This window comes from Bidens hawaiensis, unplaced genomic scaffold (assembly GCF_021521415.1).
Source record: "Bidens hawaiensis isolate Kalapana, Puna unplaced genomic scaffold, B.hawaiensis_p1.1 tig00045888_1, whole genome shotgun sequence".
NCBI classification, from domain to species: Eukaryota; Viridiplantae; Streptophyta; class Magnoliopsida; order Asterales; family Asteraceae; genus Bidens; species Bidens hawaiensis.
The window spans coordinates 22,109-40,740 of record NW_027498155.1 but is presented as its reverse complement, the minus strand read 5'-3'; the positions used below and the strand labels follow the sequence as shown (position 1 = coordinate 40,740).

Genomic DNA, 18,632 nt, shown 5'->3' with positions numbered 1-18,632 from the left:
TCACGTGAAAATTGTACTCGAGGCCTTCCCAGTTCCCATAACACATACTCGTATATTTTTATACCCATTGCTAAATAAATAACTAAAAATTGCATTCAACCATTAATTCAAGAACACTTAGACCATGAGTAGTCATAAAGCTCCACCATCAGGCGTTATGCGCCACGTGGCGCCCAGTCAGAGTTATTGTTTTTTATAAAAACTGGGTGTAGTCATAATGCCCCACCCCCAGGCGCTATGCGTCACATGGCGCCCAGTCACGTTTACACTTTTTTGCACCCACCACCGGATCCAATTATTCTGGCCACCACGAAACCCACCGGATCCAATTATTCCGGCCAACATGAAAAGCCACCACCGAATCCAATCATTCCGGCCACCATGAAACCCACCGTATCCAATTATTCCGGCCAACATGAAAACCCACCATCGGATCCAATCATTCCGCCCACCATGAAACCCACCGGATCCATTATTCCGCCCACCATGAAAACCCACCACATCATGAAACTCACCGAATCCAATTATTCCGGCCACCATGAAAACCCACCACCGGATCCATTCATTCCGCCCACAATGAAACCCATCGGCCACCATGAAAACCACCAGATCTTGACTTGATTATGAAACCCACCATGGAAACCACCAGATTCTTAATTCTCGTGCCTTCACCCGCGCTATGTATAAAATGCCGGAAAAAGAAAAATAAAAACCAAAACAACGGGGGGGGGGGGGGGGGGGTGTGCCCCCGGCGTTTATCTTAAAACGCCGCAAAAGACTGTGCGACTACGGATGGTCTTATGCATGAAAACAAAATTACAAAATTAATAATAATAATAAACCAAACCAAACCAAACCAAACCAAACCAAACCAAAGACCCCCATGTGGATCCATATTATTAACTTCCTTTAACATCAACACACACACACGAGCAAATGGCTATGATTCGGTACCCCCACCAACCAATCTACCAGCTATTCATCATCATATTCATCACCCACACGAATCAATCTCAACCGTCCATATGTTCCACGTGTCAACTCCTAACTGGAGCATTGTTTGTGGTCTCTTCCATTAATATACCACAACACATCTATAGTATTATTTCACACCAAAAACCTTTTTAACAAAAGTCATATCATAAGTTCATAACAAAAAACCACTTCTAGTTCCATCACCGGGTATAATAATAACAGTAATAATAATAATAATGTCGTCGGACATGTCCGAAATCACATCCGAGTTTACCACTTACGGTCTCGATCACAACGAAACCGAACTTACATTAGGTCTACCGGGTGAATCACAAAGCAGAATGTCTAGAAAGCGAGGATTATCCAACCCGAATTCAAGCAGCAATGAAAATTATGATACGGAATGTTCTCCTCCGGATGAGTAAGTTGTAATCTCGTAACTCATTTTTGACACATGCCGGTACAGGCTAGCTTACTTGGCAGAAGTTCTTGTTGCCAGGTTTATTATTATTATTATTATTATTATTATGGTGGGATTTTATTAAAACAAAAACTTATAGTAAAAAGTAAGAATAAAAGTAAATTTACATAAACAATACCGGGATTTTAATTTCATAAACAGTGGCGGACTCAGAACCTTTTCCATGGGGGATTTTACCGTATAAATAATATTATGATCCTCCATGCTTGCACTATAGGTTCGCCAATGGTTTTTGAACCACTTTATCCACGACATTCTAAAGTTTTTTACTATAACAACCACCATACCAAAAAAAAAGTACGAAAAGTGCTTATTATTAATCAATTAAAGTCTCTCTTCGGTGTTATTATTATTATTATTATTTTAATTTGGATTTTAGGAGGTCCTAGGTCCTAACTCAGGCAAAAGATGTGTGTGTATATATATATACTAGACGGGTGTCCGCGCGATGCAGCGGGTAACACTAAATTCTAATAATCACGTAACAGTTATAGATGTTTATGGTTAGTTTGAAACCTTGAAACCGTTTAAATTACTAATCATCGGTATGGTTTCATGGTTGGTTTTTTCCTTTTTTGGTAATGTGGTTTCTAATTTTTTAAACCATAGCAGATAGTTAAGTTTGCAGTTTACACCGAAAACCGACCATATAAAACCTGACCGGACAGTAAATTAATAATTAAAGCTCCATCCGTGAAACTAAATTGTTAGTAGCGATTCAGATTAAATTTTCAACGATGTGTTTCGATCTTCAACGACAACAAAATGTCACTGGCGGTTTGGCACACGGTTTAACTTAAAAACCGTCAAAACCGAATCAAGAAAACACATATAGGTTACATGTTAAATTTTTTAATTGAAAAAAAGAGTATAACATTACCATACTTAAATTAAAGACAATACAATGCTCATTTTTATGGTGTAATTTTTTTAAAAAACTATTAACGTACGAAAAAGTTATTGTCGTTTAAAAATTGTTGGTGGGAAGTTGGTTTAAAATAGAAATTATAAGGAATATATGAGTAAAGATGATGGACCAATGTTGAAACTATTTTATAAATTTATAAAACTTGAGTTAAGTAAAAGGGGAAATATTGTAATTATTTTTAAGCATATTTTGTAATAGACAAGTTTACCCTTATCTTAGATGCTTTATGAGATGTATCATATGCATTACAAGTTGTAAATTACTTAAAAAGTTAGTGTCTTAATTTGCCCTTGTTTTGTGTATTATATATAGTAAAGACATATAATAGTTTTTGGAGTATTATGAGTATTGTAACTTTGTCGGTCAGATAAAAATATTAATCGATACAATGCTAGCGAATTAAAAACTTCGGTGAATGTATCAATTGATGAATACATGTTATCAATGTTACAGGGAACAAGTGACCGGGTGGCCGCCGGTGGCATTGTACAGGAAGAACGTGGTGACGAGTAATAATAAGTTTGTAAAGGTGGCGGTTGACGGTGCACCGTATATGAGAAAGGTGGATCTTGAATCATACGATGGATATCAGCAGCTTCAATGTGATCTAGTGGACAAATTCTCTTATTTCACAGTTGGTAATTATATTTGATGAACTGATGTTTGATTTGGTTTGATTCGGTTTGGTTTTGTGATCAAACCGAACCAAAAACCAAAATGTTTGTTTTTTAGTTTTTTAAAATTGTTTGATTTCTTCGGTTTTTCAGTTTGGGTTCGGTTTCAGGCTTGGAAATATTGGATCGAAAAAGAAGTTTTGCTAAACTAAAATTTTGTTGTTAGTTAATTAATTGATTATCAATTTTGGCTCAAGTATTTAGGTTTAACTATATATTATACTACAATGAATTATCTAAATTTAAAAATAGAAAATAAGAATCCATAAGTTCAGCTCGGTTTTACTATTTAGGCTTGAAAATTTTGGGCAACAATAATGAATTTGAGCCGAAATTTTTTTGTTAGTTAATAATCAGTTGATTATCATACATTTTAGCTAAAACATTTGGGTTAAACTATACAATAAACTATTATAAATTACTTATAATTTAAAATAAATATATAAGTTCGGTTCAGTTTTTTTTTTGTTTTAGTTACACGCAAAACTAAAAGCGAACCAAAAGTTCGGTTTTTACGAAAACATAAAACAAACCATTGGTTTTTGTTTTTGTTTGGTTTTTCGGTTTCATGCGCATCCATAGGTGCGTAAAACTTCATTTTTCATTTGAATTTCTGTAAGCTTGGGTTGGTTGTAATGATTAATTAATGTGACTATATTAATTCACTCACAGGAAATGCATTGATTGAAAAAAAGTGGATGGATGATCTTGTGAATCAAATAAATTATGTATCAACATATGAGGATAATGATGGGGATTGGATGCTTGTTGGTGATGTTCCATGGAAGTAAGTTAATTCCCAAATTTGATTCATTATTATTTCAATATTATTATTATGTCAAAATTTTCGGGATGAATTTAACAACTTTCGTTTGTTTATTTTGTTAATCGCAGGATGTTTGTTCAGACTTGTAAGAGAATAAGATTAATGAGAAGCTCGGAAACAATTAATGGAGCATCTAGGTAAATGCAGCTCCAAACAAGTTAAAATCTCACGCGGTCTCAAGTTGTTGAAGTACTTTTAAGATTGACGTGACAGTATTTTTGGATTTTGATAGAAGATTAGCGGAAAATGATGGTACAAAGCATAAACTTATAATACGTAAATTCTATAACAAAATTTAGTAAATCAACCTTATCATTTTTCTTGTGTTTTTTTTTCCTTTTTCTATTTTTATTATAAAGATATGTACCAACTTATATAACTTGGTGAAGAATCAAGTTACCTGTTTTGTTATGACTGATTTGAGATTTTAACCATTTGTCTTGGCATATTCTTAAAGTGTATGGAGTTATGTATATAGCATTATTATTCATTTATTCATGAACCATCTTTATCACTTGATAAATTAAACACGAAGACAAATTGTCGATTAGATTCAGCTTATGATCATCAAAAATCATGATGCAATGATCTTTTATTTAAACAAGTTGTATCAATACTAAATATCATGTCATTCTAACATCACTCTATCTAATGTCTAAACAAGCATGAATCAGCGATTAGTCAACCCACTACTCTAACCTCATGTCGTTCGGATCTTAGCATGTAGGTCACCGTGATATAAGTATCGATTATAGTTAAACGCACACGTCATCCTTCGAAATGTTTAATTATATTATTTGATTCTAGAATGAAATTGAGTTAAAAAAAATGGTTACAAACACAAAACATTATTTGTTTCTTGTGTCAAAAATTAAAACTTGATTAAGATTTTAAAGAACGATGAACTTTATTATAAAAACTAATAAGTTGATTAAGTTTATTATCAATCTAACATATAATGGTGTAGGCCCGATTTTAAGATCAAGAATCACACAAACAAACTAGTCATAAAATAGTTTCACATACATGTAGAAACAAAATCAGTGTATTAAAATTGATTTAGACTAAAATAATTTATTTATTCAATAAATAAAAATGAAATAAAACTTTCATCCAAAACTCAAGGCTTTACCGAATCTATTTAGCCCAATTCTTGTTAATCATAGGCTGCTTTGTTTGTGGCCGGTTGGTCACCAAGCCCAACACACTTTTGTTTCTTCTTTTATTTTATTTGTTCTCTTTCCCAGCCCAATATGATGAAATTTAGATGAATCTCATATCTTGTTATCCAATATGTTAATAACATAGCTTTATCCGACTTTAACCATATTAGGCTATGCGGTATAGTTCACTCCTCTCATTCTTTATTATTTGCTTACATCAGCATTACAATAGTTTTTTCTCCATCACTCGACATATCATTCAACCCATGTTATACATCCTTATCATTCTTCACCATTCCATTTATTTATATTATTAAAAAATGTAATGAAAAAAAAAGAAAAGAAAAAGGGGGATTGGGAAAAAAGATGGGGGGTGGGGGAGTCTCAGTGAGCCACGTGAGGGTCCTCATCACGTCACTAGTGAAGTGAAGGAGAGAGGAGTGGTGTTCAGAGCACTCATAATACCAAGTTCCTAGGTTTGAATCTATGTGGCATTTATTGGACAACCCCCATTACAAACTCCACCTGGGCAAGTAAAATACTCAGGTGTCAACCAAGTTTGGTAAGTCCAAAAGTTATATATGTAAAACAATGTAGTTTGTCAATGTTGTTGCCTTTAAACCAGGTCTGTCACAAAACACTAGCAAGAATGATAGGTCAATAATACACATGTTTCTACGACCTCCAGTCGTGCTAGAGCGACTAGCGCGAGTGAGGTTTGTCAAACCCAGTAGTACTACTTAAAATTACCTCGCAAAAATCACATCTCTAATGGTTCACAAATATAAGGACTTTAGTGAAAAACTAAATAATGCACTTGCGTGTCTTCTCGAAAACAATAAATGAAAATAGTTTGTAATTTCTCCTTGAAACATGTAATGTAAAGTATGAATGTATAAAAGTTTTTCACGTAAAGTAAAAGAATGCATTTGACTCGTTAATGTTATCTAATACAAGTGTTAAATTATAAGTGTTCAACAACACATGACCCTATGATTCATGTAAAGACTCACACATGTACATAAACTTGACCCGATGACTCGTTGGTGATAACATTAATGTTAATAGTATTAAGATGTTCTGACATGCTTCCTTTTTTTATACAGCAATAGTGATTTTATAAAAGATGTTGGTTAGAAAAAACTAACCAACAAACAAAAGGCAAAATTACATTAAAATTAGTTGGTTTTGAAGCCACCCTGTCCAAACTACTTCGACCTTTTTGTTTCCTGGTTTCAATCCAAAGAAAAGAAAAATGCACTATGGATCCTGCATCTCACAGTGATCAAGCAAATAAGCATGCATCATATAACTCAAATTCTTATCATGCACTTTACAAGACATATGTAGACATGTACAACCAGTTTTATTAAATAAACATACAATGAAAATAAATTCTACAATTTTTACCACAGTAGTATATATATGTTATGTTTACCAAATAATTTTTATTATATTTTTATAGTGCACAAAATTACAACAATAAATTAATCATTACAGATATGTACAAACAGTTCATCAAATTGAGTAACAAAAAGTACGGACTTGGTTAATCCACCACACTTAACCAATTCAAACGAGACCAATTAGGTTGTTTTCCTAACTCATAATACTAGGTCTCAGAAGCGAAACCAACCCATTTGGCTTTGTCAATAACAATTTATGATAGCGGGAATCCGGACTAGAAAACAACTCTCCAAATCAGTTTAGACATGAAACTTTGTAAAATTAGAAAAATTATGATCCACAGTCCGAAGATTACAAAACCTAGTTTCTAAAAACTAGAGTCGACGTACTATAATCTAGAATCAAGAATCGACCAAAACTAAGCATTTATCAACGAGTTACAGTCCAATCAATAAGCGAGTACAAATATGTTAAACTTCAGGTCTAAGCAAAACTCGATCAATAATCATGTTTTCGAACACCCCTAACATTCTAATCCATTATATAACATTATAAACATCATGTAGCATTTATATTGCAGATACTAAGTCCTTTCTAGGGTTTCATATCAAGAACCCAAGAGATGATCAAGTAAACAAGCATTATATGCTAAAGACTTAGGTGATACCTAACCAAAAACACCCTATACTATTCAACTATTACAAACTAGTCCTTCTACTATTTTGATGCCTAACCGTCTTTATTTGATTGTTCACAAAAACTCCGTTAATTCCCTAATTCACCAACTCACTTTTTCTTGATGGGCCTGGAGCAATTTTTTAATTGTGTGATGGCCCACCTTGTCATCTTTTGTTCTCACATCACCGTCAAAAGAAAATCTCTTCTATTCATTACTAATTATTTTTCTTAATAAATACCACTATTAAATTATGCAATAATGATGCTAGAGGTATAATAATAACAAACGTAACAAATATAAAATAAGAAAGACAAACAAACGATTATTATTAAAATCTCATCTACTGATTACTAACTAGGATACTGGTCCGTGTTATACACGGGTGAAAAATATTTCAAATGTCATATATATGTAGATATTATCAGTATTTTTTAACTTGTTCTCTGTAAAATCATAAAATGTAGGAAAAATATGCATAAATGATGGAATGAGAAACTATATAGATATACAAATAATTGAATTTGCTAAAATAATAGGCATGCTAAAAGAGAGGAACACAAAATAAGTTATAAATAATTAATTGTTGTGAAAATCGGTTTTTAAATCATTTGAAAGGAAATCGTTGGTTATGATAATAGAAAAAATTAATTAGTTAGGTTATGATTCTAGAAAAATTAGTTAGTGAATTATGTGCCAATTCTATAATGAAAACCGGATGACTTTAAAGCTTATGTGGACATACTAGTTGAATGTCATATGAATACCTTGTATTGCTTTAATAGTAAGAAAGATTCTTTTTCTTAACTAGTATTCTACTACTATTAAATTATACAATAATAACACTAATAGTATAATAATAATAAAAATAAACGTGACAAATATAAAACAAGAAAAGACAAGCAAACATTATCATTAGAAATCTCATCTATTCATTAATTATTCTTTTATTATTATTTAAATAATTAAATACTACAATTATATTATGCAATAATAATACTAATAATAAACGTAAAAGTTCTCATCATCATCAGCCTTAAGTTTAGTATAAATATTTTATATTACCGGGTTGTTTCTTAAAATCAATAAACTATAAATGTGAATTAGGAACGAGTAATATTTAATAAAACCAACTCAAATAATTTAAAAGTATACAATTTTATTTTGTATAAAGTATATATATTTTTTAGATCACATCGGAGATCGGTGGCCATGGATCGTAGTCCTTGGACGGCTAGAATACTTATAAAAAAAAAAAGAAAATGATCGATGCAGCTTAGGAAACCCTAATATAGGAACGAATCAAGTAAATGATGGTGAATCAATAAAAAAAAGTAACCATTTGTTGACAATAATGAACAACACCCATGATGCCATGACTAGAGGTGCACAAAACGGTTTAAAACTTAAAACCGGTTCGATTTGGTCAACAGAAATCAAAACCGGTTTACAATCGGTTTCAGTTCGGGTTTCGGCCGATTTTTGCTCGGTTTTGATCGGTTTCGGTTCGGTTAACCGGTTTTGATGAAGAAAATTACAAACCGGTTCCAAACCTACGGTTTCAATCGATTCCAAACCGGTTTCTACATAATCAGTTTCAAACCAGTTCGGTTTTCAGGTCGGTTTAGCTAACCGGTTTGACAGTTTATTTGCCAACCTCTAGCCATGACTATTGAATTTTTTGTGTCTGTGGATGATTGCAACAAATGTTTAATTATTTACTACTCTGCTCTAGTTCCACTCTATAAAAGTACCTTATTGTAACATTGCCATCTCACTCTTTAACATAACACCTCAATCCCAACAGGCAATCTTGATCTACAATCTTTTAGTTCTTCCAACAGTAACATATTCAATTTCTTACTATTCAAATCTTTTTATGTTTACAGGCTGAAATGTCTGGCGCGGTCAATGTAAATGTCAATGCCAATGTCAATCCGAACAAACCATTTCGAATCTTCGTTGGCTACGACACACGCGAACACGTGGCGTTCGAGGTGTGCCGCTACTCGATCATGAGACGCTCTTCAATACCTGTAGAAGTCATTCCAATCAAACAGTCCGAACTTCGAAAAAATAACTACTTTTGGCGGGAACGTAACAAACTTGAGAGTACCGAATTTTCGTTCACGCGCTTCCTGACCCCGTTTCTGGCGGGGTACGAGGGCTGGGCCGTGTTCGTGGATTGTGATTTTTTGTACATTGGAGATGTTAAGGAGTTGAGTGAGGTTGTTGATGACAAGTACGCGGTAATGTGTGTGCAACATGATTACGCGCCCAAGGAGAGTACGAAGATGGACGGTGTGGCTCAGACGAGTTACCCGCGGAAGAATTGGTCGTCGATGGTGTTGTATAACTGCGGCCATCCGAAGAATAAGGTGTAGTTAAACTCTTAAGTGTGTGTGTGTAAATGATTGTGTTACAGGATTAAACGAGCCAAGTCTGAGCTCATTTTGACTTACTAAAGCTCTGTAGCATGAACTCGGCTTGTGAGTTATTTTTCAAGCTCAGGGAATGGCTTGTTTATTGTTTATTAATTTATTTATATATGTTTTTAATTATTTTATATATTTTAAGAAATACCTCAAACAAGCCTAAGCTCGGCTAGAACTTGTACAGTACCTTAAACAAGCCAAAGCTCAGCTCGAGCTCCACTGTGCAATGAGGAATTAATATATTGAAGTCCAACTGAGGTCAAACTTAAAAAACACACAAGCTCGTTAAGGCTCGACAAGCCTAAACGAGTTTCCCATACAAGGCTCGTGCCCAGACTTGATGACTAAACTAGCTATTTGAGGCCCGAGCTGAGCTTGTTTCAAGTTTTTGAATCTTTGAAACATTTTGATTTCGGTTTTTGGTTTGAGTTTGATGCGGTTTCTGTTTTCCATTTAGGCTTGAAAATTTTGGACAGAAAAAGAGTTATCCAAAAATAATTAATGAATGCCTTAATTTTTGTTAGTTAATGATTAATTGATTATTATACATTTAGGCTAGAGATGTGGGTTGAGCTTTATATTAAACTATTATAAAATTTCTTAAAAGTATAAAATAAAAAATTAAAATCTTTAAGTTCTGTTCGTTTTTAGTTACACGCAAAATCAAAACCGAACCGAAAGTTCGGGTTTTACAAAACATAAAACCCAACTGTTGGTATTTGTTTGATTTGGTTATTTCAGTTTTTCGGTTTCATGCGTACCCTAATAATTATGATTATGGTTTTATTGTGATTATATACTAAACCCATATTTACAAATTACTATCTATGGCATTGTTCTTATTACATTGTGTCTAATAGGTTTTGACGCCGGAGGTTGTGAATAAGGAGTCGGGTGCGTATCTCCATAGGTTTCAGTGGCTAGAAGATCATGAAATCGGGTCAGTTCCGTTTGTTTGGAACTTTCTAGTGGGTCATAACCGTGTTATCGATGGTGATCCAAGTACGTACCCAAAGGCGATACATTACACGTCCGGAGGGCCATGGTTCGAGGCTTACAAAGATTGTGAGTTTGGAGATTTGTGGCTAAAGGAATTGGAAGAGTATGAGAAGGTGAAGGAAAAAGAAAAGAAACTTGGGTGATATGTGATGGAGATGGAGATATGTTGGTTATATATGTAATGTTGCATATCATGTGTTTGATAATATGTGGTGTTATTGATCTTGGGTATTAAGTTACAATAAGTGGATGATTTAGGCATTTGTTTGGGTGTAATTCTTGATGTTGTTTGCTTCCTTTGTTGTACATGTTTGGATTATTTAAGTACTTTCTGTTTTCTGCATTAAAGGCGACAAGGTGTTTTTGGATGTCATGATGTAAAATTGTAAACTAGAATGCCTTGAATTCAATAGTCTTTTACCAAGTGTGAATGGGTGTACATATTGGCTTTTATTGGGTTTTTTCTTAAGAATTGAATTTAGAATTTAGATTTGTTAAAAGAATTGGAATTTGTGATGCATTTGATAGACCTAATAAACTTTTTGATTATTTAAATTGTTAAAGAATATGGAAAGGGTGGTGGTGGTGATGCTAAATTGTGGCGGCGTGCGACTGTGCGTTGCAGTGACTATATATAAGAAAAATTCAGTGGTATCCCAAAATACTTTTTTGGACCTATGCGTATCATAATATTTTCTTAGAGCTATCTGATACATAAAACGAAGAGGAAGAAAAATTTGAACTAATTTTGCAATTCATACATAAAGTTGAGGGGTAACTTGAGTAAGCGTTAACAGTGTTGGTGGCGAGGCTATGGTAGGGTTGGTGAGAGTTGGAATTTATTTTCTTACCAAACAGGATAAAAATGCAATTCAAACTTATTTATGTTAAAATAAAATTTACTAGCTACACTAGTAAAAAATGAATTTTGGATTTCAATTTCATGAGGTACAGCTAAGATTTTTTAATAGTGTGACTACAATGACATTGATATGAATCACAAAAATTCAACATGGTTCTAATTATATCCATGAATTATTGAAAGAGAGCACATGCTCTTAATTGTTGGAGCAGGTGAGTAGGTAGGTATCTTACTTATCATCTGGTTCTCAAGAATACGACTTATTCAAAAATTCCGCGGCCCACTTGAAAAAACTCAATTCTAAATGAGCCGGCGCGGCTCATGGATCGGTCTTGTCACAATGACAGCGGGCGCGTAGACAGTCTTGGAAGCACGACTATAGTTTAGGGGCGGTGACCGTTTGTTTCTTCTTTTTTTTAAACGACTAACTTTTTGCACCATATAAAGTTGAACATATGACCTCCTATTTCACACCCCTAACCACCTTACCATCCCACCAAAGTGAGAATGGCCATGGGTGGTGACCATTCTTCAGAGTTTGAACGAAGGTGAAATTCTTTTTGAAGAAACAAAGGTTTAACTCAAGGGTTTAAGCCTAGGCTCGACTGTGTAAGGGTTTAATCTAATCACCACAAGTTCTAATCCGGCTGCACCTGCAAAACAGAACACCATGAACTCGTTACGAGACGAGGAAGATGAGGGGGGGGGGGGGTTCTCGTAACCACCTTCCGGCATGAGAATCAATATCAATTCTAGAGTAATGTGTGTGTGTGTGTGAGTGTGTGAAAGAGAGTGTCCTTAAACCGTTGGACCAAGTGAGATATTTATAACCGAAGAGGTGAGATATTTTAAAACCGGGGAGGTATAGAAGGATTGGTCAAACTGTCACTAACAGGGGAACCTTATATTATCATAGGAGAGCACATACGAGGTCTTTGATTGGTGTTGTGACAATTGACAGATATGGACGATTGTTATCCGGAGGTACAATACTGGTGCCTTGTGATTGGCTCAACGTGCAATTGCAGTTCCCTTTTGTCTTGTCTGTCACCCTTAAGGAGTCTTAAACTGTGATTGGCTCAAGGACTAGCTGTTATGTACTGTTTGTTTCCTTTACGAGTGGCAAGTCTTCTGCCCACGGATGCCTCTTGTAAGGTGATAAGACTAGACACGCAAGTGCGATCCAAGACCGTCTTATGGTTTACTTGGACTTGCAGATGAGGTCCAGAACCCTATCTCTTCACTTTTACTTGAAGGACTTGATGAGAATTTATTCTCCAACCAAATAAGATAGAAATGCAATTCATTCAGTTATAATTAATTCTACTAGCGAAACCAGTAAAAAAAATTTAATTTGGATTTCAGTTTCATTGAATAAACCTAAGAGATCACGAGTTAACTATCGAGACTTTGGACTATCTTGACACATACTTCGTGAAATCGTTCATGTGTGTAAGTTGCTAGGGGTGAAACCAAAAACAGATATAGCCGCTAAAATATAAGATATGTAATCCTCTTCAAACCATTCAAGTGCATAGGGTTTTGTAACATCCCGTTTTCTAGTTTCGGTTAATAAATGATAATACGAGTTATTATGAGTCGGGCTAGTGTTGGGTCAAATGGATTTGGGTTATGGATTTGGGTTATGAAAGAAAGAGGAAAAGACCATGGGCTTAAGCCCATGATCCATAATTATATAAGTCATAAATACCCATTAATCATTCATTTCACACATATTCCATACACCACCAAAACACACACTTAAGCTCTCTCTCTCTCTCTCTAGTTTTTCTCTATCTAGCCGAAATCACCAAGGAAAACCGATCCTGATCCAAGGTAATGATAGTATGATGTTGTTTGAGCTTAAACCCATTAGATGTGGTCACGAAATGATGAGCCGACACCGTTAAACCGTTTAAGTCACGAGATCCGGGTGGAATCGGGTATAAACCGAGCTTAAGATGAGCTTAGGGATCACCCTAGCTCAGATCTGGATCGAACAGGACGAAAAACGGTGAAAACGGTGTAAAATGGGGTAAACCGCGTTTTTACGGCCACCGCCCGTTTTTCCGGCACGGCGCATATTACAGTATTACCAAACGACGGTCATCCCCACACTTATTTTTTTGCTTGCCCTCAAGCAAACTCTCATGCAACACATACACCTCGACCGATAATTCATCAATTACCATGATTAATACTAGTAAGATATAAGGTCACACCCAATTCCCAAGAACTGACACTGTCAAGGTTGATAACCCACCAAACAATTTAATGATACTTTTTAAATTATGAAACCGCCCAAATGAGTGTACTTTGTTTCCGGTTAAGGCACACATGTTCACACCCCTCATAATATATTATCTCTCCTCTCAGTTTAATATCTGGACCAACAAAAAATGTGCTAGTGTCTCTCCGCCCTCTATACCAAGTATGAACACAATGTAATAAGCTTGAAAGCAAGTCATATCTCCACCCATTACCCACCGATTGCATAGAGAATAGAACTTAGGGTTTTGTTGTGGCTTAGGTTAGGGTGTGGAAGCGGATTTATTTAGTAGCTTATGGTGGATGAGACCCAATATATTCAAACAAACAAACAACTCACTCACTATTATTTACAAACGACAGTAACTCAAACATCAACTCTTTTTGAGCTTTTCTTTAATTTTCCAACTTTTTTTTTCTCTTTTTTTTAAACAAATACTATCATCAATACATACAAACAACTGAATCGAGGCATACGTACATTGTGTACTATGATCTACAAACAACTTATATACAACTCTTGACATACCGAATTTCATCCACAGGGTTAAAAATAATAAAGGCCAAGGCAAACACGGCTTGTAATGTGGGTTAAACAAACGAAAGGGAAAAGGCACAAACTTGGCTCTTAGGGGATAATATAGGGTTGGGAGTATTTATTTATTTATTATTATTTTTAAAGGCCATTATATGTGGTTTCTACAGTCCTATTTCTCCATACAGGTGGTGGTATTAAGATCTCGGAATGCATGAGACAACCAAGTTCTAGATATCATGGACATACTGGTTACTCTCTATAATGGCACTCGTATGACATATGTATATACTATGTATTATATGTGTATTATATATATGTGGTCAACTCACACACGTACCGGAGGAATAAGGTTGCCGATATAAACATGTGTACCTGTCCCCATGACTCGTTATCCCCATCTAAACGGTCCATTATATTTTTCTTTTTGAAAAACATTTGCATGAGAAGACTTTCGAGAAGCTTAAAAACTGACCATGACCAAAGACCTCTACTTGGCATTAATAATAGCAATACATTATTTACAATCCCGGCTTTTGCGCACAATCAAGGTACTCTAATGTTTAAAATTTAGCATTTAGTTTTTCCCCCATCCCCACACTTGAGGTTTACATTGTCCTCAATGTTTAAAATTTAGCATTTAAAAGAACATTAACGAGGACGGGGTTAAAGTTGACTGATTATAAATTTTAAAACTGGGCTTAATGTGATGGTCCTAAAAATTATACAACTATACAATTACACTTTTAACAATAAAACTAATAAAACAAAAAGAATTATGAAAACAAAATCACCTGATAAGAAAAATAAGCCACTCAGATATACTCTTTGTTGCGCTCTACAAACCCGGCTATTCAATTCACTCAACAGTATCTGCAAACTCTCACACATGTAGAAACACGCTTCTCACAACCATTAGGATAGGTCTTTTAAACCGTTTGCAAAACCGTTAATTTTAATTACCAAGCCAAATTAAATAAATTTCATAATTAAATTTGTTAAACTAGTGAAATTGTTATAAGACCTAACTCACTTTCGTAGGAATCACGATTGCATTTAGCGTATGCAACAAGCCCTTTAAACCCCCCCCCCCCCGGTAGCCCGGGTGGACGAGTGAGGTCTCGTGAGGGTTTATAGGAAACTACACCCACAAAGTTTTAAATACAACATAATATACACGTACCTGAATACAAGGCCGAGTTGCCTCCCGGTTAGCACTAAATTTTGGTTAAGGTCTTCAGCCGGACCATACCTGATGTGCCATTCATGGTAGTCTCGTAGGGTTCTTGCCTCCTTCCGCTCCAAAACTTGTTCTACTTTCATGAGATTTTTCCCAGACCTGATCATAAAATTTTCATATTTCTCTGTAACAATCAAACTCCATCTTTTTTCTTATTCTCCTTCTTGGCTTCTTCTTTACCTTCTCTTCATTTAACCTGTCAATCATAAAACATTCTTTCTTTTCTGTTTGATTCTCCTTCTCAGGAGATCCACACTTTTCAGTTTTATGATTAAACGAATTAGAAAACACCTTCAAACTCATTTTCTTTTCCCCGAACCTCATTCTGACCGTTCCCTCACCACAATTAATAATAGCCTTTGTTGTAGCTAAAAACGGTATATCCATAATAACATTCGGTTGTGTATTCTTTACACAATCCAACACGAGGAAATCCACAGGATGATAGAATTCACCAACTTTCACAATCACATCCTTTACAATCCCCCTAGGACATTTAGGAATTTGATCAGCCAACACCACTGTTGTTTTAACTTTTTGTAGTGGCCCAAAATCATACTGATCATATAAACTCCCCGGTAAAATACTTACACAAGCTCCAAGATCCAACAAAGCCCTGTCTAATTTAAAATCACCTATTTGTATTGAAATAATAGGTGTTCCTAGATCTTGAAGTTTCGGGGGAAGGGTACCCATCAAAACGGCGTTCACACTGGCAGTTAAATCAAGTTGTTTAGGAAACTTGTGACGTCGCTTGTGGGTACTTAACTCTTCTAAACACTCAACATGATCAGGAATCGCTTTAATTTGTTCAAGCAACAGTATATTTATTTTCACTTTTTCAAAATTTTCCCACTTTTCACTCTTAGGTTGTTCCCGTTTACTTAAATTGTTTTTTGGTGCAAGTAAAGCCATTGGAAATGGAACTTTCACATTCAAATTACTAATTTCAGAAAACATGTTATTTGAATCACTTTCAGACTTTGTAAAACTTTTGACTTCCTGATCATGTTCACTATCACCCTTAGACTCAGTTATATCATTCACCCCACCCTCAACACATTGTGGTGAATGAGTTTCAACAATAGAAATTTCAGAAGGAGGACGAGCACTTACCTCATTTATGTGGACACTCGTTGTGTTAGACGATTTGTGAGCTGGACAAATCCGAGTATCACTACAAAGCTTACCTTGATATCTTCTGATGACTGCCACTTCTTCGGTTAATTGTCCAACCTGCTGTGACAATGCCTTGATTTCCTTATCTCTGATCTCGTTGCCTTTTTGAATATCCATCATTAACTCAATAACTGTATCCAATTTTTCATTGATGGAGTTATCATTCGACCCATGCTGACTCACTTGCCTATTCCATTGATTATGCAAGTTGCTTTGATAGTTACTTTGACTTCCTTCATAGCAATCCTGAATTGGTGTCTCAAAAGATCTTGCATTCTGATGTGGTGGCTCGAACAGTGAGGCGTTGCTTGTTTAGTTAAAAATATTTATAAAAAAAAATTCAAATTTTTTTTTCTTTTTATTCTTTTTGTTTAAGTTCGGTATTACACTTGGTATTGTTTGTCTTTGCTTGTGCAGGAAATTATTATAGTGTCGACAGCGTACGTGTAGTTCGGATATGAGTTATTACAGTAATCAAAGGTAACAACGTGAAAATTTCGAGTTCAAAGTATCAACTTTCCAAAGTCTAGGGACTAAAATTGTCAAATTCCAAAGTGGAGGGTTTAAAATGTAAATTCTGATTTTCCTGACCCATCGCGGTACGCGACATGTCAGAAGAAAACACCCATCGCGGTACGCGATGAGGTGACTGACAATGTGTGACACGTGGCACACGGTGGCAACGTCTGCCGCCACGTGTCACCACGTGGCAACAATGCCGCCACGTGGAGCGGTGCCTGCCACGTGTCAACACGTGGCAGGTCTAGTGTATGACTGGCCGGGCCTACATCGCGGTACGCGACGGGCCAGCCAAAGGACCCATCGCTGTATGCGATGGGATCCAAAATATTGCCTATAAATAGCGGCCATGGGCAGATCAATTTCACACACCAAATCTGCTCTCTCACTTCTCTGTAGAACATATAACGATTTGCCTCGATAAGCGTGCAGATCCCTCGTTTGTGTAACAACGTTTCCTCGAAGTTTATACCACCCTCCACCCACACTCAATCAAGAAGGTGTTGTTAAGATGACAATGAGTCTTGAAAGTCGTGTCATCAAGTGTTGAAGATTTGACGTTCCTCGATTTGCGTGCCGAGAAGATTAAAGTGGCGTTGGAGTGCTGCTCGAGTCCCTAGGGTTTCTATATGCCACTAAGGTTAGGCGTAATAAGGAATTCAATATAATTCAATATTATATTAAAGGCTGAGCCTTAAGTCGAGGTTATACTCGATACCTCGATAAAAGAAAAGAAATATAAACATAACAAAGAAATGAATAAAAGATTGTGTATTGAATATTGTGATTACATATATATGTGTGTAAGTATATATGTATATATAATCTTTGTTATGAAAATATTATTTAATGAATAATGAGTATTCTTAAATAATAAAAGAAAATGATTACGTTTCTTGGAGAAGAAGAAACGTCGGGTTTGAATATAAACTAAAGGTTTATAACTTACTTTTAAACTAAAGGTTTTCAAGTAAATAAGAATTGAACTAAAGGTTCAATCGAGGATTGAGATATAAGACTAAAGGTCTTAAGCCGGATCGTGTATCCGACTAACAAATATTTATACTCGTACTATAGGTGCGAGATAAAGAAAGGGAAAGACCATTGGATGGTGAGTGAAGCCGATCCTAAAGAGAGAAGGTGAATACGCCCCCAAACTTTTACTTATTTAAAATGAGTCAAACTTGTTATTTGAAATTGTTTACAAGGAACTATGTGTTCCTAAAACCGTTATAAATAAAGGGTATAAACCTAGCCCTCAGGCTGTGGTATACGTATGTCTTGATCCTTACATAGGTGGTACTATGCGATGTATGGGCATGATCGCACCACCCTTGGTCGTAGGACGCTCTCCTGCAGGGAGTACGACCTTATGTGTATATTTACGGGTGCTTAACTAAGTCAAACGCTGCGGTGTTTGCTGAGGTGATCTAGCGTAGAGGCTCATATTTATAATGTGTTATTT

General features: G+C 35.3%; 2 protein-coding genes across 2 annotated transcripts; both read left to right on the top strand.

Annotated features, from left to right (window-relative positions):
- The first annotated feature begins 1,211 nt into the window (after positions 1–1,211).
- On the top strand, positions 1,212–4,226 carry LOC143595931 (auxin-responsive protein IAA1-like). The gene is made up of 4 exons (XM_077074823.1): positions 1,212–1,396; positions 2,838–3,022; positions 3,731–3,845; positions 3,953–4,226. Exons 1-4 carry the CDS (start codon positions 1,212–1,214, stop codon positions 4,023–4,025), a joined length of 558 nt encoding a protein of 185 aa, XP_076930938.1. The 3' UTR covers positions 4,026–4,226.
- Positions 4,227–9,021: 4,795 nt separating this feature from the next.
- LOC143595930 (protein CDI-like) lies at positions 9,022–11,013 on the top strand. Its single transcript, XM_077074822.1, has 2 exons — positions 9,022–9,508; positions 10,426–11,013. The coding sequence occupies exons 1-2, from the start codon at positions 9,026–9,028 to the stop codon at positions 10,705–10,707; spliced, it is 765 nt and encodes a 254-aa protein (XP_076930937.1). The 5' UTR covers positions 9,022–9,025; the 3' UTR covers positions 10,708–11,013.
- The last annotated feature ends 7,619 nt before the right edge of the window (positions 11,014–18,632 follow it).

What these genes read in the sequence shown, in the direction of transcription:
- LOC143595931 (XM_077074823.1), top strand. Translation starts at nt 1,212, where the DNA reads ATGTCGTCGGACATGTCCGAAATCACATCCGAGTTTACCACTTACGGT. An exon ending in GAATGTTCTCCTCCGGATGA is followed by an intron (nt 1,397 to 2,837) that starts GTAAGTTGTAAT and finishes TCAATGTTACAG; the next exon opens with GGAACAAGTGACCGGGTGGC. An exon ending in ATTCTCTTATTTCACAGTTG is followed by an intron (nt 3,023 to 3,730) that starts GTAATTATATTT and finishes ATTCACTCACAG; the next exon opens with GAAATGCATTGATTGAAAAA.
- LOC143595930 (XM_077074822.1), top strand. Translation starts at nt 9,026, where the DNA reads ATGTCTGGCGCGGTCAATGTAAATGTCAATGCCAATGTCAATCCGAAC. An exon ending in GCGGCCATCCGAAGAATAAG is followed by an intron (nt 9,509 to 10,425) that starts GTGTAGTTAAAC and finishes TGTGTCTAATAG; the next exon opens with GTTTTGACGCCGGAGGTTGT.